The 27,417-nt window shown below is 42.0% G+C and overlaps 1 protein-coding gene across 2 annotated transcripts in view; it reads left to right on the top strand.

Moving 5' to 3' along the window:
• Positions 1-26,434, top strand: part of MED13 (mediator complex subunit 13) — a 105,931-nt gene extending 79,497 nt beyond the window's left edge. For both annotated transcript variants that reach the window (XM_083173754.1, XM_083173753.1), the window contains exons 17-30: positions 4,017-4,184; positions 5,163-5,386; positions 7,942-8,131; positions 9,784-10,204; positions 11,548-11,767; positions 12,632-12,823; positions 14,368-14,591; positions 14,694-14,836; positions 19,212-19,370; positions 20,201-20,377; positions 22,728-22,876; positions 23,041-23,214; positions 24,151-24,251; positions 24,591-26,434. In XM_083173754.1, coding sequence (XP_083029880.1) covers positions 4,017-4,184; positions 5,163-5,386; positions 7,942-8,131; positions 9,784-10,204; positions 11,548-11,767; positions 12,632-12,823; positions 14,368-14,591; positions 14,694-14,836; positions 19,212-19,370; positions 20,201-20,377; positions 22,728-22,876; positions 23,041-23,214; positions 24,151-24,251; positions 24,591-24,723 — 2,675 coding nt within the window. In that variant the 3' untranslated portion in view covers positions 24,724-26,434. The remainder of the gene's footprint in view (positions 1-4,016; positions 4,185-5,162; positions 5,387-7,941; positions 8,132-9,783; positions 10,205-11,547; positions 11,768-12,631; positions 12,824-14,367; positions 14,592-14,693; positions 14,837-19,211; positions 19,371-20,200; positions 20,378-22,727; positions 22,877-23,040; positions 23,215-24,150; positions 24,252-24,590) is intronic.
• Positions 26,435-27,417: the final 983 nt, after the last annotated feature.

Here is a 27,417-nt window from a genome sequence, read left to right as displayed (position 1 = left end):
ACATAGTATTAAAAACAGAGCAAATAAGCAACAGGCATCTTCCCTCTTCCAATATATGTACTTGCACATCAGTAACTGTTACGTGTTTGGCAAATAAAACTGCAACACCCTTGGATTTCGAGTGTGGGTATTTGCAATAGTATGTAGTGGGAAAATAGTGATTACTGAGACGAGGGGTCGATTCGGCCTGGCGATAGTTGGTCTCTTGGACTAAGACTATGTCTGCTCTCTCCCTATGAAAGGAATGGAGAGCATGTGTTCTCTCTTCAGGGATATTGAGGCCCCTAGCATTAATGGATATAATATGCAAATTTACAGCCATCTGGTCATATCAGGAAAAGGAGTAAGAAAAAGATATCTGATCAAAAAGAGAGGTATGGAATGGGAAAGGACAAAGGGGGTAGAGCGAAATGGGAGAAGAGGGGGAGAAATACATGACAGAAGAACATAAAAGAAAAAGGTACTTATGTAATATCTGGGCTCCCGTTTTTTTTTATGAGACCGCGTCCCCTCGCGGGGCTTGCTGTGCTCGCCACGCTTCGGGCAAAGTGGCTCGCTGCGCTCGCCACACTATATAAAATCAACTCCATGCGTAGTTGGATAGTAGGGGTATGAAAAAATGGGGTGCATTTAACATGGGAGCCCAGATAATACAGAAGTACCAAGAAAAACATAGTTTAACCATGAACATCTGGCAAAAACTACAAACACACCACCGCATCCGGACATAAGGGAGGCCACGACGGCACCCAGGTCACAGAGGAAAAACAATTAGCAGTAAGGGGAAACTGGGGTGCCGTGACTCTGCTAAACCACCCGGGTAGGTCCCACGCGGATATTCTAACATATTGATATTTTTGGGAGGAAATATTTGTCGCTTGGCATGATTTCATATTTTGGTACTTGTGAGTTATCCGGGCGTCCGATTTGTAAATCGGGTCGGATCGGGACATCGCATCGCATCGCATGCGACCATCGGATGCGATGCGATGCGATGCGATGACCCGATTTTTCCATAGGAATCAATGTTAAAATGGACTGAGTCCATTTTAACATGGAATTCAATGGGAAAAAGGGTCCTTTTCATACCCCTACTATCCAAGTGGGCATGGAGTTGGATATAAACCTGTGGCGAGCGTAGCGAGCCACCGAGCCCGAAGCGTGGCGAGCGTAGCGAGCCCCGCGAGGGGTCACGGAATACCGTCCCCTCGCGGGGCTCGCTTCGCTCGCCACGCTTCGGGCTCGGTGGCTCGCTACGCTCGCCACAGGTTTATATCCAACTCCATGCCCACTTGGATAGTAGGGGTATGAAAAGGACCCCTTTTTCCATAGGAATCATTTTAACATTGATTCCTATGGAAAAATCGGGTCATCGCATCCGATGATCGCATGCGATGCGATGCGATGCGATATCGCATCGCATCGCATCTGATTGTATGCCTTAACTTAAGGCATACAATCAAAAAATCGGACGCCCGGATAACTCACAAGTACCCATATTTTTGTTGATTTCAAATTGTGAGCTCTGGGGAATGATCTCCTTGTCTTGGCATTTCTTTCTTTATGGGTATAAGAATTATTCATATTCTTCATACCATTCTTATTGAGAAGTTTTCATATATGATGAGGAAATGCATTTAGAATTTTAAAGATCCATCCAAGCTAAGTAAAGGTATGAGTGAAAGTCAGTCTGTACACTAACCAAAGCTAACATGCACTGGTTAGGCAACAAACGTTTTCACTACAGATTGTATTAAAATGTTCACATTTATGTCTCTGTGATGTGAGATCACAGGGTGATATTCAATTTATTTGTATCGCGCTCGTTTATGGTCTGTTTTAGCCGTGTATCGTTGCTTAACATGACCAAACTAACGGGCACCATTCAAAAAGTCCAGTTTTGAGACCCCAATGGGTCACTTTTCGAGCATTTCAGCTTGCCACCCCTGGGGGTAGTGAGCTCAAATGATAGCACACTCACCAGCGGAAACAATTAAATACCACCAACTGGGGGCGAAGAGGGGCAGTAACCATTAAATACTACCCTTTTATCGGTGTGTAACATTTAGGCCCATTTTCAAATGTTTCATCATGCCCAATCTCCCGAAAATGGATCTTTTCGCTGCGCATATCGCAACCATTAAGTTTGGGTTTAGGCACACATAGCGGCTAAACCCAACCCAAATGCTAATTTTACCTAGATAGTCAAAATCGGAAGTTTAAATCGCACAGTGTATGGACAACCTACTCACCCTAATCAGATCTGCTGGAATAGTCAGGGGACTCAGAACAATGGGCTTTTTTACAGTTAAGGACATTCTGGCCTAGACTTAAAGCCCCCATACATTAGGCCGACTTGTCCAAGGGACAAGTCGGCCCGATTTTCCCGTGAGCTCCCCATGAGAGCTCACTTGATTTGGCCCTTTTTTTTTTTTATTATTTTTTTTTTTAAACTGCATGCAATGTTACACATGTAGCTGCAGGCTGGGGGTCGCATAATTGAAAAATCCTCTTCAGAAGATTGGGCTGCCTCTGATTGATTGGTTGAGAGCTGTAAGCCAATCGGTGGCCATCCAGTCTTTCCGATTAGGATTTTTTAATTCTCCCCACAGCTGCGATGTGTAGCTGACGGATGGACATAAGATTTAACTTATGTGCAGCCAACCCCCACCTCAAACTCCAATCCGATGCTCATGGGACAGCGCATCAGATCTGATCAGATGTCCTACACTTGGATTAGTGCCCAAATCACCTAGTGTATGGGAGGACCTTTTATTCCTATTGACAATTACATTGAACACAGTGTAGCCAAATACACTACAAATATAGGTAGGACCAGGGCTATGTAGTGTTCCTTCTAGGAACTAGGGTGGGTAGGGCGCTGCTGCACGGGGCAGTGTAAGGGGGGTCCCGCCGGCGTCACTGAAGGGGGCCACCCCGAAGGTTCTACACTGGTGGGGAAGCGCCGGGCTTCCTGAGGGGTCGGAGATAGGCTGTTTTAGCGGGGCGCTGCCAGAGGGGCAGGGTGCATTTTGCTCTTTAAAAATCGGACAGGGCGCAGCGCCCCGCTAACACTAGGTATGCAGTCATAAGGTGGACAGTCAAAAGGTTAACCTGAGTTTTCATGGTTTCTTTTATTTTTAAATAGATTTGTTTTATAATTTACCATCACCGCAATCATAGAGGGAGAATATTATAGTGTGCCAAGAGCAGCACTCGACAGCCATGCTAGGGGATGCGGTACACTTACATGGTGTCCATGTTCACGTAGACACTACAAAAATGTGAAAAACTTGTGTCAACTTTTTGTTGTTGTTGACCTTTACATGTCGACTTTTTGCTTGTTTACCTTTTTAACATGTTATATGTAGTGCTTTCTGCATGGCTGTGTTTATATGCATGGACGAAGTTATACCTGTCTCTACTAGGAACACAACAAAAATAGCCAAATTCTCCTACTGTACTGAAGTGAGTCCAGTGTCTCCAACCCCCGGTCTCTGTCAGCTACCAATGCAGAGGGCCTGGTCAATGACCAGGGAGGGTCAACTGTGTATGCCATCTAAGGCTGTGTACACACGGGAGCTGAGCAACCATATTGCCCGCGATGGGAGTGTGCACTGGCGATATACCACTTAACTGTTAATGACCACAGGACTTGTACTGAAACAACTGTTTGTTTTTGTTTTTTTTTCTGCTGGTCCACTCTGTTTACACTTTAACTGCCCTCAACCATTCGCCATTTTGTTGATGTGCTGTGGTGAGTGCCACTTTTTAAAGTCTGTCAGCTTGTGCTAAGCCAGGATTTCAGGAGTCTGCACATACCTTCACTTTTCTTTTCTTCAATGGACATCCTACTTTGCACAGGATCACTTGGTGCTTATAATACTCAGGCTATACAGTGTATATGTAGAATATAGATTATACATTTTAAATATGTATTTGAGTGTACATCCCAAGATTTGATCTGTACTATACTGTACTATATGCCCATTTTAACTTTGTTGTTTGTATTGCAGCTATTGACTCAAGCAAACAGTGTTCTCAAGACATCCTTCGTATGCTTCTGTCATTGCAACCTGTTTTACAAGATGCAGTCCAGAAGAAGCGGACGGTCCGGTCTTGGGGTGTGCAGGGACCTTTAACATGGCAACAATTTCATAAGATGGCTGGACGTGGCTCATATGGTGAATATTTTTTTTTTTTTTTTTTTTATATGTTGGTCTAATAATCATGCTTAAGAACTGGGATCGCCAATATCTTCTCCTCCCACTCAGTGCAGTACTTACCTATTGGATTTTAAATTGCATTTGTCTAAATACTTTTAACGGGTGTACACATGGACTCAGGCTGGGAGATTTTGACTAACCAATTTTGGCTTAGTCAAAATCAAGATTTAGCCAGCTGCCATCAAAATTAACTTGACTGCACAGTATATTTGTATTCTGGGTGATAGCGATGCTGCTGGGCTGTGCATCGCTATTGCCCGCAGTGTACACCCGGGGTGATTGTGGCTAACCTTCTACGTGATTTTGCCTAGCTAGTCATAATCGCCTGGCCAAATCACGCCCCTGTGGACACCACAGAAAAGTGGCTCGATTTCGCTGCAGTACATATAAAGAATAAGTCTGTTACAAAGTGCAGTTATTTTTCTTTAATTTATCCATTAATTGCCATAAGGCCCACACACACTGAAAGCAGCTCACTTTTTTTTTTTTTTTTTTGCTTGAGCGGCTTTCAACTCAACCGCCTAGTGTATATGGCCTGGCTAAGTTGTGAGCACTGATGCACGATCCCGCGTCTGTTGTTGAACGGCTTTCCATAGTCTCCTATTATGGAAAGTTGTTCACCCCTGAGAAAATCCTTGTATGCACTGAGCGATTTTATGGCCAGTGATTTGCACTTCATCGATGGGCAAAAACGACTAGTGAATTTGGACCTATACAGTTTTGTAGCTATTGATCAGTGTAAAGGCCTTTTATGGATGGTCTGCGACTGTTCTTACTGCATAAACAGACCTTCAACAATAACACTTTTCATACATTGCAACTCAAATATAAATACAGTTTGGTATATTGTCAATGGCTGCTTGGTTTATTAATTTGATGGTTTTAAGTCATTTTGGTCTATTATAATTTAAGTTCTAATTGTGGGGTTTATCACAGGAACGGATGAGTCGCCAGAACCACTGCCAATTCCTACATTTTTGGTTGGTTATGACTACGATTTTCTGGTGCTTTCGCCATTTGCCCTGCCTTACTGGGAAAGACTAATGCTGGAACCATATGGATCTCAACGCGATATCGCTTATGTTGTGGTATGTCCAGAAAATGAAGCTCTGCTAAATGGAGCCAAGAGTTTCTTTCGGGATCTCACTGCAATGTATGAGGTAAGAATGTAAAAAATTTTTTTAATCTTTAAAGAAGAAACTATAGAGGTAATAAGGATAGCCCAACCAATGTTTCATAGTTATCTTTGCTTAATGCAGGAGCGACCTGATTATGTGGAAGGTAAATATATTTGGTGTGTAAGGACTCTAAATAGCCGCAGACTTATACATTGGCCAAGGATATGAAGTTGTAGCTGGCTGCATTTTAAACAGACTTCTGCTCAAGCACCAAGGAGGCTTGAACATAAATCAGTGATAAGTGGTGTGTTATACCTTGACTCATAGCTATGGGAGCTTATCCCAGTTGGCTGTGGATTTGGAGCACAAAGAAAAAAGGGTACTCTTTACCTAGAACGGCGCCCATCGCGGGTACATTTATGTGCGGCCGCGACGCGACCGACGCGATGCCCGCGATTTCCCATTGAAACCCATGTTAAACATGGAAATCGTGTCGGTCGCGTCGCGGCCGCACATAAATGTGCCCGCGATGCCCGCGACGCGATGCTCCCGATTTCCCATAGGAATCAATGTTAAAAGGCGCGATGGACCCGATTTTACTGTTAAATGGCTCAATCCACCCGATTTGGCCATAGGAATCAATGTTAAATGGGCCACAGAGCCCATTAACCCTTAAATGCCCCCCCCCCCCCCAAATTTTTAACGCCACCCCACGATCCACGCCAACCCGAAGCGTGGCGAGCGCAGCGGTACGCGTCCTCCGACCTTTTCATGCCCTACTATCCACTAGGGCATGGTGTGAGAATATAATAGTGTGGCGAGCGCAGCGAGCCACCGAGCCCGAAGCGTAGCGAGCCCCGCGAGGGGACGCGGATACCTTCACAGTTATGCGCGTCCCCTCGCGGGCTTCACCCCTCGCGAGGGGACGCGTCTACCTGTGGAGGTATCCGCGTCCCCTCGCGGGGCTCGCTGCGCTCGCCACGCTTCGGGTTGCCGTGGATCGTGGGGTGGCGTTAAAAATTTGGGGGGCCATTTAAGGGTTAATTTGGCCTATTTGGCCCCAAATCGGGTCCATTGAGGCATTTAATAGTAAAATCGCGGTCAATCTGCCGTTTTAACATTGTTCCCTATGGGAAAATCGCGGTGATCGCGGTCATCGCGGCCATCCCGATTTACCCGCGATGCCCGCGATCACCGCGATTTTTACCCCCGACGCCCGCGATTTCAATCGCGGGCGCCGTTCTAGGTAAAGAGTACCAAAAAAAGTTATAATTGAATAGCTCAAAGTCCAAAAGCTACAAGCCCTTATCCTTGCATGATATTTAGTGCAGCAGATTGAATATTACTGTAATTGTTTGGGGTCTAAAAGCAAAAGGGTTTTTGCACAGATTGGGAACTTGCCATCTGATCCGTAATGTAATCAGTGTAAAACCATTCTACTCGTACATTGTTGTTGTTATTTCATAGGTTACCAAGGGCCTTAACTGAGACTGCTCTTCTGCACAGCAAGATAGTTCTAAAAGTTTTGAATGTTAGAGTGGCAATGAGGCTCCTTCTCTTATTAGGGGAAATTACTCTAGTCCCAGGATAATAGATCCCTAAACTGTCTTTAAGAACATTTTTTTTGTTTTACTTTTCCAGTTCCGTTCTCCACTAGTCACAAAGTATTTTATCTGACCTCATTGCAGAGGTGGACACCATGCTAAGCTCCGAGGGTACCAGTGTAGTGGCTCAGTACATACCTTTAGCGATCTGTCCGATCTGGTTATGTATGGGAGCAAATGACAACCAACCATTTGCTCCCAAATGTAAGAATACAGAAATGGTCAATCAGCCAAATCTGTTAAGTTCATTTGATTTAACCAATACCTTTTGAAAAACGTTTTTTATTATTTTCCATCATTTTGGAGCATATGATTGATTATTTGCTCCCATATATTGCCAGATTTTTGTTCCAGCCGCATAGTTTTTCCACCTCAATTGGGTGTGTAGTAAACGTTAGAAAAGTGTTCTATCTTCAAATGACTTTTCAACTCCTCAGAGAATCTGGTTTAAAATAAAGCTCCTGGGAACCTTCGTCTTAAGGCTGATTTTATGTTAGTTAACCCTTTCAGTGCCAAGTGTATTTGTTGAATAAGTGTGAAAATTGCCAAGCAAACCTTTTTATTCATCATAATCACCTGTAATGCGCTTACCTTGTGTAGGAATTAGGATTTTTTTTTTTCACAAGTTTTTTTTTTTTACATTTATTTTTTATTAGAATATATATAAAAAATGTGAGACACACTGGGCGTTTTAGTGGATATTAGTGCACGTGTTTCACAGATGTTGTCACTCAAAGGGTTAAGCTTGCTTCTTACCTGCTGGCCTGGCAAAAAAAATCCAGCATGGGTGAAAACTGCATGGATCTGCAAAATTTTCCTCAGTTCCACGAGTCTTGGCAAATTCCCATTCATTTTTGTCCATGCTGATTCGATGACAAAAAAAAAAAATGTAACCGGCATGGGTGAAAACGTACTGTGTGCGCTTATAGTTCCCCGGGAGATTTTTTTTCTAAGTTATTTTGTATGTCATTAACCATTAGTTTGTGTTTTTAGTCTTGTAGACTTGGACAACATCGAGCAATTTCCAAACAACTAACAGATGGTATAATGCGAGTTGGTACTACTGCATCCAAAAAAGTTTCTGAGAAGTCTGTTGCAGAGTGGTTTTCTCAGGCAACTAATGGCAACAATGAAGCATTTACCAAACTGCGATTATATGCACAAGTGTGCAAATATGAACTAGGTAAATCCTATTTTCTTTCCTATCTTTATATATATTTATCTATCTATCTATCTATATAATCACACATGTTACACCAGCTAAGTGATATGTACAGACGTTCTTCCCTGCATGTAAAAGGAAAACTGAAATGAACTTTATCAACAGCAAAGTTATACTTTTTTTTTTTTTTTTTTTAACATTTAGTAACACATTTTTTTAGCTTAAAGTGAAAAAATTTTGTGTTTTTTATTTTATTTTTTTCATTTACACTATTTTTATTATCATTGGTTATTTATATGGCGCCACAAGGTTTCCACAGCGTCTGACAATACATAGATGAGCTGAAAACAAGATAATAATGAGGCAAATTAGGTAACTATTAGTATTAGGACAAGTACATGGCAAATTAAGTAGCGGCAGGGGACCAGACACAGACCCAATGATCAGGATGACAGATATAGTCTAAGAAAAGCACATGAGGAGAGGCCCCCCTCGTGAGAGCTTACATTCTAAAAGAATATATATCTTTCTGCAGATTTTAAACCTTAAGATGGGTAAACATTATGCAGTATGGATGGTGTAATGGTTTGCATTACTGCCTCACAGCACTGAGGTCATGGGTTCAATTCCCACCATGTCCCTTACTGTGCGGAGTTTGTATATTCTCCCCGTGCTTGCATGGGTTTCCTCCGGGTACTCCTGTTTCCACTCACAATCCAAAAATATACTGGTAGGCTAATTGGCTCCCAACAAATGAACCCTGGAATGTCTGTGTGTGCGTGTACATGTGGTAGGGAATATAGATTGTCAGCTCCGCTGGGGCAGGGACTGATGTGAATGGTCAAATATTCTCTGGAAAGCGTTGTCTGAATATGTGTGCGCTATATAAGAAACTGCTAATAAAATGCGATAATTAGGCCAGTAAGCTGATTTCTTGCTGCTCAGTTTTATAATCTGAGTTTGTACCCTGCACCCAGGGCCAGTTGAAGCAGATAATTGTATCTGGCCTTCTGCGTGACATTTGTTAAAAAATGATGAGCCAATGTTATGCACATTATGTAATGTGTATGAATTTACGATCTAACATTTCAGCCTATAGTACATTTCAAAATGTCAACTTTGTTTCATCTCTTGGACCTGTAATCCTTTAGACCGGATCGTTAACCTGCTGTGTGCGCACTAGAAATTGTATGTTAGCAAGATTGTTTGGTACTTGTGTAGTTTCACGGCGCCACCATGGCGCCTGAGTCCCCTTGAGGGGCTCGCTTCGCTCGCCCACGCTACGGGCTCGGTGGCTCGCTACGCTCGCCACGCTATTTAAAATCATCTCCATGCCAACATGGATAGTGGAGGTATGAACTATCCATGTTGGCATGGCGTTAAGTTACTTTTTTCAACATAGTTTGTGGCGAGCGTAGAACCCGGAAGTAGCACGGCGCCATGCTGGCACCGTGAAACTACACAAGTACCGATTGTTTTACTTAGTCATATGTTGGGTTGTGCGTGAAGTTGTTCAGTTGTATAATTAGCATTACACCAAAAGTTTAGAATGGTATTATACAATTTTTTATTTTTTTTTAACCCAGCAATAGTACTTATGTGCCATATTTAATGTTTTATGCATGTACATGGTAATTTTATAAAAAAAAAATTCATTCTAATATTTTCTTTAGGTCCATATCTTGCTTCTCAACCACTGGACAGTTCTTTACTCTGCCAACCTAACCTTGCACCCCCTGTTAGTCAGGGTGCTTCCACTCAGGCTCTTTCAGCAGCCAACACTGGTAACCCTAGCACTCCTTCCTCTATGACCCCTGCCCCAACAAGCAACTCATCAGCATCAACTCCAAACAGCTCTCTGCCTTCTGCGAGTGCAACAGGACTCACTGCACCTACAAACGTGGCAGGAAATAAAACTACTAGTTTTCCCCCTTACGGGAGCATGAACAACAGCTCTAATGCAATCCCTGGTCAAGTCAATTCTGTCCAGAACAATCAAGCAGGGCAGCAGCAACAGAACCCACAACAAACCACTGGAATGTCAAGTGAACAGGCGGCAGCTGCTGCCGCTGCAGCTACAGAAATTACTGAAAGGTGGGGTGGTTGTGTTTGGTTTTGTTTGTTTGTTTTTTATCACTGCACACTTCAATACTTAGCTTTTCATCTATCAAAGTTCATACACTACTTGATAACATTACTGAGCAGGGTCTTCTATATGAAAAATCTGATGTATTAATACTTTATTTCCATGGAGCCATGGTACCTGAATGCTTGGCACAATTGCTTTATAGAAATACACTACGTGTATTGGTCTATCCATTTGGAACACTTCATCTACGTAGGGAAACCAGAGCAAACCATTACGCAGGGCAGTTTTAAAGAGAGCCCCACCCAACCTTTTTCCAGTCTCATTACTCACCACTATCCTGGTTGCTCCCCATCTTCCCTGTATGGTGGTAGGGATCCCTGCAAAAGCCGACAGAGCAGTTAGTCCCTGTCAGATGCACCACACATGGTGGCCTACCACTCCCATGTCAGATTCTGGACTCCAACTTAAATGCTGCAAACGTGTAATTGATTAGTTGCAACCTGCACAGTCAGTACTGGCAGTATGCCTTCCCAGAATATTTGTGCACTGAAACACTGTCTCATTCACGTGGCTCAATGTCTTGCTATGCAGATAACTAATAAGCATTCAAGTAGACCTAATTTGTCTGTATAGTGCCAATTAATTTATTTGTAGTGCTCTCACATTGTGCACTACCCCTTAATTGCGCACCTTCTTTCAGATAACTTTCTCTTCAGGTCCTGGACCTGCTGGACCAAGTTCCATCTGCCACTCTGGTCATAAATGATCTCTCTATATTTCTCTCTCAAGAAAGTGAGTGACGGGCGCAACTTTCTCTTGTGGCGTCTCCAAGTACTGGATACTTTGCTGGAGTTTAGGTTCTTACCTGTTATATCCTTTTCCTCGAATATATGGGGGACACAGGGAGCCTAAACTGATTTATGGGGAACCTTACTGGATTTTGCCATATTATCAGTTCTTATTTTGCATGCACTCTGTATGCTGGTTCTTGCGCTCCTTGACTTGGGCTTGTTAAGTTAATTGAATGCCTGCGGATATGGCATAGGGGAGAAGGAGCCTGAACAATTTAGTGCCCAGGCTCTAGCTCACCAGTGTTAACCATATGAAATACAAGAAAATGATTTAATCAGTAAGAGCGTGTGTGTTTTTTTTTTTTTCTTCTTCTTTGTTACGTTAGATATTTAGCAGAATGCATTGTTTGTATTTAAACTTGGAATGTGAAACATGAAATACCAGTAAAAAAATAAACAGTTTATACCTAGAATTCATCTGGATGTAGACTCTGCATTCTAAAGAAAGCACATAGAAGTCACGCTTTTTAGTAATATGATTTTTTTTATATATACAGCACCATGGATCGGGATAAAGTTGGAGTTCCAACTGATGGGGACTCTCACGCCATAACCTATCCACCAGCTATGGTGGTTTACATTGTTGATCCTTTCACTTATGAAAATAAAGATGAGGGCTCTAATTCGTCTAGTGTGTGGACTTTGGGGCTTCTCCGCTGTTTCTTGGAAATGTTGCACATTCTCCCACCACATCTGAGAAATACAGTTTCTGTACAGGTATTCTATTTATGTATTCTGTATTTTGACATCTGGTGCTCTCATTAGAAAAAGTATAAAGTGTTAATGTTAAACTAATTATGGTATTCTAGTTGCCATTTATTTTAATGTGTATTTCAGTACTGAAAATCTTCTGCTCAGCAGGATGTTCCGTTGCTACTATTTTTAAAGGAAGTTACTTCTGTTACAAATTTAGAAGCAGAGTGTAGTGCTTCCTTCTAAATGCACCTACTATGTCCTGTGAATGGATTAATCCATCAGTGTAAAGAGCTGGATTTAAGCTTCAAAGAAAAAGGTGTTTACCAACTGGTAACAGAGCAGGCGCCTGAGATGATGGGTTTTGTGCTAGCTGCTCACACAAAGGGAAGATCAGTTCCCAACAACAGTACAAGAAAGGAAAAAGGGAGTGGAGCGCTAAAGTATACAATGATCAATTGGTTATTACAATTTAAAATATGTTTAATGTATCATAATCGTCTCGTTTGATATTGGGACGAATAGCATATAAATTGTTAACATAGAACAATATCTAAATTATATACTAAATAAAAATACAATAACCATAGTGCACTTAATGATTAGGAATGTTAAAAAGTTAAAAGGACATTGGAAAACCATTATTCTTATGGTGGAGGAATTTGGGGGAGCTGGTTCAATGCTGGCAATCTATCCAATAAAGTCCAATGTCCAAGAATAAAAGTGTTTCCTGATGCATTTCGTCGTCCGCTGACATCTTTTTGAAAGGTATATGCATCAGGAAACAGTTTTTGTATTGGCTTATTCATTGCTATATGGGAACACTGCTATATGTTGAATAAGCAAATAAATAAGATTTCTCCATTTTTTTTTTTTTTACTTTTTCAGATTGTTCCTTGTCAGTATCTTCTGCAACCAGTGAAACATGAGGATCGGCAAATTTACACCCAGCATTTAAAGTCCCTCGCTTTTTCAGTGTTTACCCAGTGTCGAAGGCCACTTCCTGGCTCAACAAATGTGAAAACTCTAACTGGATTTGGGCCAGGTCTAGCCATAGAAAATGCTCTTAAAAGTCCTGAAGTAAGTACTCCTTGTTGAAAAGAGTAAGCCATTTCTCATAGTTTTTCAGTTGGCATAACTTCGTTACATTTAGTTCATGTATTTTAGTATCTACAAAAATAAGTGAAAACTCCATCTAGTGTAGTAAATTAAAAAGTTGACCATTCGTAGTTCTCCAAATGGAGGTATACCGGAAATAGTAAAATGGCTTATATACAGCAAAAGCATAGTCCAGGCTCTACAAGCTACTTATGATTTCTAAAAATCCTATTATGTAACACCACTTTATATTGATATGTTTCTATAGTGCAGTAGTCACTGCAATTCCACTAGTGCTACTATTTCTGCAGTAAAAAAAAGGTGCCACTGCAAAAACTCACTCAATCCCAGTGCAAGAGTTTATACCAAATGATGTAAAAGATAATCCACTGTGATACCTTTTATAAAGGCATCATCCTGGTCATTTACAATTGGTAATTTTCTTTTACTATTTTTATACTGGCACTGCATTTTGTGTGGGTTTTTTTTGTTTAGTTTACCTTTGCAATTTTCACTGGAAGCACGGATGGTATGGCAGTATAGAAAAATAGTTATTACATAATTGTGGGTATGATACATTAAAAGCACTATATACTGATGCTGCCCATACATATGTGTGATCGGATTCGATGTGACATCGCAGTGCGATGTCCATCAAACCCGATTGCATCTTGTGGTGCCAAAGTGTCCCCTTTGCAGCACCCGATGTCACATACCATCTTGAGATGGCACATCGGGTGCTAGAAGAGGGTGGCATTATGTAGCGCAAGAAGCGCTAGCGTTGTGGCGGGGGTCAGTCAGTGGTGGCGGCAGAATTGTTTAAACACTGGGCAGCCCTCTGATTGGCTGAGCTAGCTCAGCCAATCAGAGGGCTGCCCAGTGTTTTAAACACTTCTGCTGCTACCGCTGACAGACCCCCCGCCACGCGCTAGCGCTTCTTGCGCTACATAACGCCGCCGTCTCCCACGCCGCCATCGGTCCCTCGGGCCCCCTTTCCCCATCCCCACGCCGATGAAAAAGCATTCCCTCCCGCATTCGAGCATCGCATGTGGTTAAAAACCACATGTGATCGCTCCTGCGATTCGATAGATATTATGTGCAGCACATAAGATCTTGAGACCCGACATTCGACCGGCATGCCCGCGCATCGCGTCAAATGTCCCCTTAAAAATGCATACAATCATTCGTTTTCTCGGCCAGATGCGGTCGAAATCGAAGGATTGTATGCGATATCTCACATGTGTATGGGCAGCATTAGAATTGAAACACAGATTGCTTCAGTTGCCTAATACTGTACATGGTGTATTTTTGAAGACATCCAAGACCAGGCAACCTTTTACTTAACTTGAGAATGCAGCACATCCATTCAATTGGAAGTAGTGCTTCATTGGTGTCATTAGTTCCTGGTGAAGTAATAAGTTACTTACCCATTACTTCACTTTCCAAAATGCACTATAATTAGCACAAGTAGTTAAAGCTTATTCATAGATGAACACTTGACTAATTATAATTGATGTTATTTATAGAGGCCGGAATGTATTAGACTCTACACGCCTCCATTTATTCTGGCTCCCGTCAAGGATAAGCAAACAGAGCTTGGTGAAACATTTGGAGAGGCTGGTCAAAAATACAATGTCCTCTTCGTTGGATATTGCTTATCTCATGATCAGAAGTGGCTCCTTGCTTCTTGCACAGACCTCTATGGAGAGCTCTTGGAAACATGCATTATAAACATCGATGTGCCAAACAGGCAAGTTCAAATTGTGGAAACTTATGTTAACTATTTATAGTCCTCTGCTTGAAATATGGCAAACTAAGTTTTTGGGGTGGTTTTTTTTCTTTGAAATTGCAGAGCTCGAAGGAAAAAAGGCTCTGCTCGTCGCAGTGGCCTACAGAAGTTGTGGGAATGGTGCCAAGGACTTGTACAGATGAGCTCTTTGCCGTGGAGGGTTGTCATCGGTCGTTTGGGACGGATAGGCCATGGAGAGCTGAAAGGTATATAGAATGGTGGAGCAAATACCAAAATGGCTATAGCATTTTTCATAGATATGTATTTTCTTGTTCAGTCTGCAAAAAAGTGAAGTATTGGAACTCGTGTCACCAATAAAACATAGTTGCTAATCCTAAAAACACCCAAAACCGTAAAGTGGAAAAATGCCAGCAGTATGTTCACATCCTCTAGCAGCGAGCTCCAGCTTCTCCCATCAAATATCAAAATGTAAATTTCACCACAAAGGTGGAATATTAGTCATTGTTAACGTTACATTTCTCTTATGCTCTATGAAGATAGAAACAAATAATACCCTTCAACTCCATTAACACTTTTTAATGTCTTTCTGCGTATATATATTCTAGCGCCCTAACCGGATTTGATGCAGCTATGACTGATGTCTTTGTTGCTGTAACATCACTGTTCTGTCCCCTGTATAGTAGTCCACATAGGAATAAAGACCTGGTGACCATGTTTACAGAAATATAAACACTTAGCAGCATATAAGTGTACTGTTCTTCAACACATTCCAAATAAAGTCCACAATAATTTCTTCTATCTCAGTTAGTTCTTATGGTGCCCGCACATGGTACGATTCTTGCATGCGGTTTTTGTTTTTTTAGTTCAAATCACACTGCAGTATGTGCAGGCAGGTATTTTTGTACTACATCGCAATGTGTCTAGTTCAAATTGCACCCTGTGTAGGGATTCGTATGTGGTATGTACTTTTACATATTGAAATTATTTTAAAGTCTAGTCCAAACCATATGTAGTTCAATTGGCATAGCACTAAAGATCAAACTGCATAGCACACATTGTATAAAGGTGCCCATACACGGTACAATTATTGTATACAATATCGCATCTCGTCTCATCGCGTAAGTAGTGTTCACTCTAGGAGTGACACCGGGCAGGGCGCTGGGGGGCGGACCGGGCACGCCGACGTCGCAGCTGGGGCACGTGCCCGGGCCGCGATGTCATGAAAGGGGCGTGCCCGGGCCACCGACGTCATGAAGGGGGCGTGCCCGGGCCGCCGCTGTCATGAAAGAGGCGTGCTTGGGCCGCCATTGTCATCAAAGGGGGCGGGCCCAGCCGCCACAGTCATCATAGGGGGCGGGCCCGGCCCCTCCGAAGCCACTGTGCTGGGCTTCCCCGTGAGGCTGTTTAGTGGGGCGCTGCGAGACGAGCAGGGCGCAATTTGCCCTTTAAAAATCGGGCAGGGCGCAGCATCCCGCTAAAACAGCCTAGCGGGAACACTAGTAAGTTTTGCAATGAGATGAGATCTTGTACAAAAAGTATGCGCAGCACATACTTTTTGTGATGTGTGACTGGAGCGAGCATCTTATCGTACTCAGCAATTGTACCGTGTATGGGCACCTTAACTCAAATCGCACCTAGCACACCTCACCATGTGTGGGCAGCTTTATGGTGCCCACACACTGTGATGGTCTGATACCTTTTGTACTTTTTAGTTGAAAATGCATCACATGCAGTTCTCACATCGCACAGTGTTTCTGTAGGCTTGCAATGTGCGCTTCAACATTTCATAAAGTACAAAAAGTATGTGTAGGCAGTACTTTTTTTGTACTAGAACGCATCACATCTAGTTAAAATCGCAGACTGTTTTTGCGTATCGCATGAGATTTTAACTAGATGCGATCTAGTACAAAATGCACATTTTGCATCGTGTGTTGGAACCTTCAGTCCTGTCCTGAAAGTGTCAGATTCTGAATTGTGTGGTCATGAAGAGTGCCATAATGGAGGAGTTAAGCATTGATTTTCTGTTGTGTTTGCATGTAACAAGGACTCTGCTAGATAGCATGTGGTAGATAATTTGGCATGTGCAGTATCTCGTGTATACTTGGTATAGAGAGCCATCACCAGAACCTGACTAGAAGCTGTTTAAAATTAAGCATTTGCTTTCCTTTACCTTTTCTAATTAAACCGTTTAATTTGGGAGATTTATTAGAAACAAGGGTACTTGTGGTGAGCGCAGCGAGCCCGCGAGGGGCGGTGGTGCGCGTCCTCCGACCTTTTCATACCCCTACTATCCACATCGGCGTGGAGTTGAGAATATAAAGTGTGGCGAGCGCAGCGAGGCGAGCGGACGCGTATAACTTCACAGGTATACGCGTCCCCTCGCTGTGCTCGCCGCGCTTCGGGGTCGGTGGCTCGACGTGGATAGTAGGGGTATGAAAAGGTCGGAGGACGCACACCGCTGCGCTCGGCACGCTTCGGGTTGGCGTCAATCGTGGGGTGACGCTCACAATGGGGTTGCGTTACTTTTACACCATGATGGGGCCATATACAATGTGAAATGGGTCCTATTGACCCATTTCACATTGTTTCCTATGTAAAATGGACTTAATCAAGTCCATCTCATCTTGTGCCATTATAATGGCACAAGACCGACGCGATGCTCCCGATTTCAATGTTAAAAATATTTTAACATTGAAGCCTATGGCAAAATCGCGTCGGTCGCGTCGGGGGACATGTTAATGCACGCGACCGACGCGATGCCCCCGATTTTGCTTTGCCTGATTTCAAAGGAAATCGGGTCCATCGTGTCCATAGTGTACCTTTAACTTTAAGGTACACGATGGACGCGATTGTGGCCGTGCTAGGAAACAAGTACCGAAACAAGATTACCCCAGTGGTTCCCAAACTGCGTGCCATGGCTCCTGAGGTGCCTCAGGACACTTGCAGTGGTGCCACGGGTTGGTGGTCCAGGACCAATTCAAATTAATTATGATCAATTATTTATGGACTAAACCAGTGCTGGTGGCTGCCAATCATAAAATGTGTACAATCAGAAGCAAATAATGCCCGTTACCACATAACTGAACCTAAGAAGCACATATACAGTAAACATAATTACTTCATTTTCTAAATATTTTTTGGGGCCTAGGGGTGCCGTGGAAAAATTCTGATACTCAAGGGTGCCGTAATTTGAAAAAGATTGGGAACCCCTGGGTTACCCATAGAAAAGGGACGATTTACCAAAGATTGCTGCTCCTATATAGAGCTGTTTATGATATCCAATTCTGTTCTTATGCCAAATTTTGCAATAAATAAGAATATTGCAATATAATAGAACATTTTAGACTGTCCTCATCTATATATGTAGCAGCTACTGGTGTATTGAGGCCTATTTCAGTTTTAATAATAAAGAAACCTTTTAACCTGTTACTGATCTATTGACCTTGGCTGAGAATGTGGCTTTTAGATGCCTTTCTCATTGGAGGCAGAATTTTAGCTTTGCAGGTCTTTAGGTTGCTCAAGTGTTTGGTTGGGCAGAGTCCAATACAACTCTGGAGTTATTTTTGTTCAGGTGATGACATATTTGCTAGATAAGGTTATCTGTTAGACAACTGGTGGGAAAAATACTTTCCTTCTAGCAAATATGGCAGAAGCATGGTGCTCTCTGGTTTTGTGTAATGTTGTAACTGTCGATCCTTAAGAAAAGGAAATTTCCTGATTATTTTCTAGTTTGTGCCCATATTTTGAGGATAGTTTGGAGAATTGTGTAAAATTTGAAGTTCCTTAACTGTTCAGTCTATCACTCTACCCTCGAGAAAGAGAAGTGTAGACTTAAGGTGCATTTCAGTTCTCCTGTAATCTCTGGGTTTTAATTGTTTTGGTTTTTCATTTTGAACCTCTGAATTCATGGTCCATACCATACATTACCACATTCCCGTTTAGACAGATAATCTTATAGTGTGCATCCATTATTTGTTTGCTCTCTTATGGGGCCTACACATGTGGAGATTCTGTTGAGTGATCCAAGCAATGTAGATCGCTCAGCATACAGCGCTGCATAGCCATCTGTCAGGACCAGTGTTCTCCGGCAAGACCGCTGGCGCTAACTGATGTTGTAACTAGATTTATTCAGCATTCTGTATATTAATCGCCATGTGATAGTTATCGCTATGGGAACTAGTAATATTGCTTAGAAAATGCCCTGAAATAGTCCCGTGTGTAGGCACCTTTTATATTCTCTCTGGGCATGATTATATAGGAGTTCCCTGCAGGGTAGATATATAGACGTGCTGAAGACTCTGTGGCCTTTTTGAAAAGTGGTTCCGTGTCTCCCTATGGATTCTGAAACTGCAATTTAACAAAACTTGTTACCCTGCTTGGACAGTTTCGTTTGCATGATAGAGGCTATTTCATGCATATCCCACTTGGAGTAAATCATTTGTTAAACTACCCTGTAAAGCAGTGTTTTTTTGCAGATGCGTTGGCTAATTTAAGACCTTAGTCTAAAGTGAAACAAGCCATTTTTAAGCTGGTAGTTACAATTTAAGCATAGCATGCTATTGGTATTATGATTCATGATTTATAGGTGCCGTATGTAAATAAAGACTTTGTTTCACACAGATTGGAGCAGTCTGTTGAGTCGTCGCAATCTGCAGTCACTGAGCAAGAAGTTGAAGGACATGTGTTGGATGTGTGGCATATCGGCTGCAGATTCTCCCAGCATTCTAAGTGCTTGTTTGGTGGCAATGGAGCCACAAGGTTCATTTGTGATTATGCCAGGTATGTAAAATCCATTTGTAGCACCAGAACTCAGCTATATCGGTCTTTATATAACATCACAAAACCTATTTCTTGTTTTATACATTTTCTGTGTGTATGAAAGAGGAATATACGAAAAATGTACAGTAGTGAATACATTAATATTTATGGCTTTGCATATTATAATTAACTACACTTAACACAGTTCTTGTTGTTTTCTTGACTGCATAGTAGAGATTCCACTGCTTTGGATATTGCGGTCATAGAGTAATGTATTGTTTTGCTATTTTAACTCCCTGCCTTTTTGAGCCATTCTTCAATGACTGTAGATTGAGGCTATGAGAACTAATTGAGCTTTTATCTGTTTTTATAAATGTATTGGTTATGTTTACACCTCATTCTTATTTACATGAATGGCAGCTATGTCATCAGTCTATTTTGAACACGGTTATGCTTGTTCTCCTGAATGGGGATTTGGCAGATCAGGGTCCGTGCTGAGAGGTGACATAACATTCAGTGAAGCTTCACTTGTTGCAGCATCAGATCCGTTCCAGTTGCTAGTTGGCTCTGGAGCCTATTGACATGGGCACACAAGGCATTCTTGCTAGCAAAAGTAGACTTCATGTGTTTCACACGCCTGGATTAGTGACCTGTGTCATTGTCTTTCTAAGCTGCTACCAGAGTGAGGCGTCTAGTTCTGTACACTTTTTTCTCCTCAAACTCCCCTTTTTCAAGGATATTTAAGTGTTTCCCCATATTACTTGTGAGCGTATTGGAGCTGAATGCTAGAAACACATATATAATATAAAGATATAACAGTATTAAAAAATTATTATTTTATTTTGTTGCAGATTCTGTGTCAACAGGTTCAGTTTTTGGTCGTAGCACCACACTTACGATGCAGACTTCCCAATTAAATACCCCACAGGACACATCGTGCACTCACATACTGGTGTTCCCTACGTCGGCATTTGTGCAGGTAGCGTCTGCAACCAACACAAACGAGAATCTCTTCAGTTCAAATAATGGTAAGGATTAAGGTTGCCCTCAGTTTGATTATTTTAGAATGAAGCAGTTCTACAATCATAAACCTATATAACCTGTATTGCTGAATCACACTGCGGTGTGCCAAAACCTTCCCAAAACGTCACTGCTTCATTTGATGTGCAACACTTTAATATCTGTGTAGAAAGGTATGCGCTCGTAAGGTCGAAAGTCAAAAGGTCAACCACTATTGGAATACGGTAAAAAAGTCAACACATGAAAAGGGTCAACGTACATTAGGTCGACATGAGTTTTTTATTATTTTATTTGTTAACCAACTTATCTATAGTTTACCATCCATGTGGGCATAGAATGAGACTATTATATTGTGCCTGAAGCATGGCGAGCAGATGTGGTACACTTATATGACGTCCATATCAACCTATGTTGACAGATGCTCGCCAATATAAATGAAAAACCTCATGTTGACCTATTTCATGTGTCAACCTTTTGACTGTTGACCTTTTTTATGTAGATCTAATGACCCGTGCAAAATACTATGCAGCAGCCCTTTTTTTTTTTTATATTGCCCAATTTCTGTTGTGCATAAAACTCACTGTCCCACACAGATATAAAAGTGTCTCTTATTCAATCAGCCAGCAAATTTGGGATACAAATTTGTGCAAAAAAGATGCTCTAATGCAGCTCACCTGCTCCACGTGGTATTTCTACAATCATTATGAAACATTGTGTTGAGAATTGTATTTATACATTGAATCAAAGACCTTCAATTCTCTGAGCTTCACAAATGAATGTATGAGCAGCGTGGACCCTATGAGACTTCTATTTTGTTACTACAGTTGCTAAAAAAGTGGGAATTTGGGAAATGCAGAGGGCTTCCATGATCTACAGTCCATGGGGTGTATTTAGTTCAGCCGGCAAGGCAGTTTTTAGTACTTGTGTATTATCACGGTGCCCATCGCATCACATACCACTAATTAAGGTATGCGATGGGACCCGATTTCAGCCATGTCCCGGGATGAGTGTACAATTTTAATATCGCATGCCATTATAATGGCATGCGATGTGACGCAATTTCCATGTTAAATGCCCACCCAGACCCGATTTTTGATTGTATCCCCACCCTGATTGGTAATGACTATTTAAAATGCCTCCCCATTGTTAACGCCACCCCACTATCAACTCCGACCCGAAGCGTGGCGAGGTCCTCCGACCTCTTCATACCCGCACTATCCACGTCGGCGTGGAGTTGACTTTATATAGTGTGGCGAGCCACCGAACCCGAAGCGCGGCAAGGGGACGCGCATTACTTCACAAGTATTACGCGTCCCCTCGCGGGGCTCGCCACACTTCAGGCTCTGTGGCTCGCTGCGCTCGCCACACTATATAAAATCAACTCCACGCCGACGTAGATAGTGGGGGTATGAATAGGTTGGAGGACGCGTACCGCCGCCGCTCGCCACGCTTCGGGTTGGCGTTGATAGTGGGGTGGCGTTAACAATGATGGGGGGGGGGGGATTGTACGTTGTACACCCACCCTGATGGGTAATGACTATCTAAAATCGGGTCTGGGGGGGCATTTAACATAGGAATCATAGGCATCTGGGTGCCTGTACAATTAAAAATCGGGTACAATCGCTGGAAATCGGGGGCGCCGTGATAATACACAAGTACCCAGTTTTTATGGCGAGGATGGCTTGTTTTCAGCGAAGATTGCTGAAATCAAACCATCCTCGCAGTTTAACCCCCTCGCTGGCCGCTCGCCCTATACTATGTTCCAGGGAAATCCTTGCCGTCAGAGGATGGTGAGGTTCGCCGTATATGCAGTGAGCCCGCCGCATATACTCGTGAGCCTCGCCGTTCTGACGACTGCACTCGCTTTTAAGAAACAGCAAGTGCAGGTGGAGCATTTAATACGGACGGTGGGCAATAGGCACTGCTCGCCAAAACTGTGTGGACTACATCTCCATAGCGTTATGTACTTTATTAGTGTGAAGTAGTATTGAAGGTCTTGTTCACTTTATATACAGATGTAGCCGGCCACATCTTTGCGGGGGATGGCTACCGCAAGGGGCACGCGCACCCTGTGGCAACGGAGCTGGTCGCCACCGGTCCCCCTCGCCACCTGGAACAGCAGCCCCCACTGGGCAGTGTCTCCCTGTAGCAAAGACCAGCAGGGAGATGCTGCCCAGCCGCCGTGATACTGGGACGCGCGAGACGCACGCACGTCCCAGTCTCTATCGCCGGTGCTCGCCAATGAAAGGGATCTGGCGAGCGCCGCCAAGGATGGCAGCGGCTCCATCTGTAGTTTCTATACACCTTTCTGAATGAAGGGTCAGATGAGGATCATGTATTTCTTTTCTTCTGTTGAAGATGGACCAGATGGCATGGGGATATTTGATGTTTTGGACACAGCTGATGACTTGGATCCAGATATTATAAACATTTTTCCTGCATCGCCCGGTGGATCCCCAGGCCATTCACCAGGCTCTCATTACCCTCATTGTGTTGATGTTGGCAAGGTAAAAAGCTTATGTGTTGTGCTTATGCATACTATGTATGTTTGGGAGATAAGTATATAGTAATGTCCACAGTGATGTTTTGGAGAATCCGATAAGTGGGCATAATAACATTGTCTGTTTACTATGTATATTGAATGTGTTTTTTGGTGTTTTTTTTGTTACAGGGTCAAGGTACTGATAGATTGTTGTCCACGGAATCTCATGATGAAGTGACCAACATCTTGCAGCAACCCTTGGCACTGGGTTACTTTGTTTCAACTGCCAAAGCTGGTCCATTGCCTGACTGGTTTTGGTCAGCATGTCCTCAAGCACAAAATCAGTGTCCACTGTTTCTTAAGGTAAGCTATTTACTGATATTGGGTACACCAATATATCTTTACCTCTTTACATTAATCAAGTCCCATAAGGAACACATCAGGACTACAAAAAAGCAACTGGTCTCTGTGGTATTCCTTTTATAGTGTTGATTTGTTTCTGTCTAGGTCAGTGGTTCCTAACCCTGGTCCCCAAGTACCCCCAACAGTGCACATTTTCCAGGTCTCCACACAGAATCACAAGTGACATTATTAGCTCCACCTGTGGATCTTTTCAAATCTGCCTGAATGAGTGCACCTGCCGGGTGACCTGGAAAACATGCACTGTTGGGGGTACTTGAGGACCAGGGTTGGGAGCCACTGGTCTAGATATATATTTATTTTTCCTTATTTAGGACTCTATGTTGGTAAGATTGAAATGTTGTTTTTACGGATCAAAAAATTAGCAAATTCATAAAAAAATAGCCTGGCCAAATGTGAAGCTTTTACTGTTCTATCCTTGAGCCTTAGGGGGGTATTCAATCTGAAGTCACGGCTGTCTAGCTAGCCTGACAGCCATGACCCTGTCCTGTTCGCTGTCTGCTCGAAAGAGAACAAGCAGGCGGGATTCAATGTCCTGCGTGCAGTTGGACAAGAAGGGGGGCGTGGCCACTAGCTGCAGCCGGGAAGAGGCGAGCTGCGGCTGGGAGCTCGTCACTTCCTGGTTGTTCTCGGCAAAACGAGCCCGACTGCTTGTGAAGTCGGGCTCATTCTGCCGAGATTCCCTGTTCAATGCTGTTGGAAGACAGCATTGAATAGGGCTCCGCAGCCATCTTCCCTGTCGGGAGATGTTTGCAGGTGATTGAATACCCCCCTTAATATTGTGTGTTGTCAACCTTGCCATAATGATCACATATTGACTATTCTGTTACTTTTAATGTCAGTGTCCTTATCTTGTGATTTCCTCTTAATTCTTGTTAGGCCTCTCTGCACCTACATGTGCCTTCAGTGCAATCAGATGAGTTGCTGCACAGCAAACACTCTCACCCACTGGATTCAAATCAGACTTCAGACGTCCTCAGGTGAGCGATAAGTTGTGTGCAGAGTCCAGTCTAGTTTTCCGGTTTTGTACAATGTGTTTAGCTCGCCTTTCCATGATTGTTACCTGAAATTGCATTAATAGCTGTAAAACATGCTGTGAAAGGAAAATGGTCAGTTACATATTTCAGTATAAATTATAAGCTTGCAAGCAGGGTCTTTGTAGCATGTTCATTGTCTGTCTGTAACTACCTAATTTATTTTATCGCTGTGTTTTTTATTTTAAAGCTTAAAAGAATTTACTGTGCAATACTAGAACCTGTTACTAAATAATGCTGAAACAATGGTTATTTGACATTCACGGTTTTATTTACATTTTTCAGGTTTGTTTTGGAGCAGTATAATGCCCTCTCCTGGCTAACCTGTGATCCTGCAACTCAAGACAGGCGTTCATGTCTGCCGGTTCATTTTGTGGTGCTGAACCAGTTGTATAACTTTATCATGAATATGCTGTGATATTCATCAGGAAATCTGCAAACAGAGTGAGGCTTTTTTTTTTTATCGAATTGCAGGACTTGGAAATCATTTTTTTGTTTTTCTCTCAAGCCACTCAGTCCACAGAATCAGCGTTTCCACCCTTGCTTCATTTTAAAAAGAAATCAGACTCTTCAGATTTGGATTTTTACTTTACAGTGTGGAAGCCAGTTCTATTGTGCGTATCCCCGAACACTGCTAATCATCTCCAGTCTCAGTATTTGCTCGAAGATCCTGTATGCCTGCTGGCATCAAGTGAATGGAAAAAGCTTGGGAATGTCTTAAGAAACAATGAGGCATTTCACCCTTTTGACTTTTTAAACATCACAAAGATGTTGTGTGGATTATAAAACCTATTATCAATATACAGAAACAATGCCTGCATCTCTTATTTATTGTAAGTTTTTAAATGTATAAATTGTCTTATATTTCTTAACCTCTTTTATAAAAAGCAAAACTTTTTTCCTAGAAGGTTTATACTGCCTTCTTGCTTTAAAGCAATTGGTTTAAAATATATGTACTCGTCTTAATTAAAAGTTGCAGTAGGTTGCTTTTAGAGTATTATTTTTTTGTAAGTGGGCGGGAGACCTAAAATTTGTATTGTTTGTTGTACAGTAAAAGGGGGAATGGAGAGGTTAATGTCCATGCCAATGTGTGTGGGGGATTTACAGCTAAGCTGTAGCTGCAGAGTACATGTACAGTAATGATTTACACTGTGTTTATACAATTGGAAAAGGTACCTGGTCTTCAAATTTTTATAATCTCACCTCAACAACCCTAATGGCAATAGATCATTTAATATTGTAGGTGGTTTAACCTGTAGTGACAAATAAAACTGTTCAATTTCCTTTTTGTAATTTAGTTCAGAGCTGTGACTGCTTTGTTAGATTTGTTGCTACAGACCGCAGTTCCTTTGTATTAGAACAAAAATAAACAGAATTGCCTTTATATAACCCCCCACCCAAATAATAGAAAATCCAAATTATTTTTTTTTTTCATTTATTTTTTTATTTTTCCCAATGGCCGGTCAACATTGAATGCAAATAGGAAAAATGTGACTTTCATCTATTAAATCATGCTTGGCTTATGCCATGTAGAAATGCAAGCAGTCCACCTGCGGTTCTGAAAGTGGTGTTATGGTGCAGTGTACATACTCTCACACTGGTTGGTTGGTGGGATTCCTAAGTTTGTGATCCATTCTTGATCTTTTAAATCTGTATTATCTTGAAAACTTCCTCTATTCACAGTACCTGGAAATGAGTGAATTATATTCTGAAAACTTTTTTTAAGTTTGTAAATACAGAGTATTTACCTTTAACACTCAGTTACATAGAGGAATCCAGTTTGCATTTTGCGTGTGTGTGTGTATGTATATATATATACATAGATATATATATATAAATAAATATTTAAGAAAATATCAATTTTGTTTAAAATTAAACACTTGGTGACAAAAGCTTTCAGACATTCTTTCAAAAACCGTGCAATCAAAATGTATTTTACTTCAAGAAATCTATTTTTTATTTTATTCTTTTTTGTTCCTTCCCCCCTTCTTTTGTTTCCTAAAGGTAATTTGAATTCCTCGGGAAATAAGTTGGCATTTATCTTGGTTAAGATTTCTGTGGGATAAAGATGTTTTCTGATGTGTTGGAAATTTTCAAGTCTGTAATTAAATCGGTCATATTTTTATTGATTTTTGTATGTAATGCTTGATATTTTCCTTCTTGCTGCCAATCACCCTGACAACATGTGTGAGCTGTTGTCATGAAAAGAAAATATTATTTATAAAAGACTTGTCATGCATTTGTTTAGTGCAAATAATGGGAAATGATGAAAGCTTAAGGGCATCATTGCGTAGGCAGCGTAACGTATCTGTGAAGTAATCGCATGTGATCGCTTTGGCCAAGTAACCCGGCATTTTATCCTATAGAATACCAAGCACTGGCTAGCTATTTGGAAATCACTGGCGTAAGCCGCTGAAGGCATTAAAGATGCTTTCGGCGGCATTCGACTTGCATCTTTTTCAACTGGCTGATTCACACACCTATTCGCTCTAGTGCTCACTACCCTATGAGGAATCTCTGTTAACTGCTCTATTTCAGCCTGGTTAATCTGTTAGGCACCAGTTGGATTCCCCACCCTTGGAGTTTTCACCATTTAAACTTGATGTTTACGGAAACACAAAGAATTGGCAAATGTACACTAATTAGGGATAATGATTGTATTAGTTTGTGATTTTGCTCTGCTGAATTTGTTTCACAGCAGACCTTTTTGCACCTACAATGCTGACCATTAGTTGATGTAAGTATCAAAGTGCAAAATGAATGCAACTTTGATACCCATATACTAGAAGTATGGGATTTATACCCAGACATACTCTGGATGACTACAGTGCAGACATTCGGTGGGTCCCTCTTATACCTGCTAGCATACAAGGGGCCTGAATCTGATCCGGACGTAAAGTTAAATAAACCATTAACCTCACAAATCATGTTGCTAAGCAAGAGTAGCAAATACATCTACATTTGTTTCTGTGCTGGGTAAATACTGTCTGCTTCTACGTTTAGCCCACAAATGTTAGAGATATTCTTGCACTGCAATTTAGATATCCGATTGTACACGCACCACCCAAATCTAATTCTCTGCACACTTTACATCAGCCCCACCTACACTGCA

Source organism: Crinia signifera, chromosome 2 (genome assembly GCF_055691185.1).
Source record: "Crinia signifera chromosome 2, ASM5569118v1, whole genome shotgun sequence".
Taxonomy (NCBI): Eukaryota; Metazoa; Chordata; class Amphibia; order Anura; family Myobatrachidae; genus Crinia; species Crinia signifera.
The sequence above is the reverse complement of the archived record's forward strand: the minus strand, read 5'-3'. Positions and strand labels throughout refer to the sequence as shown.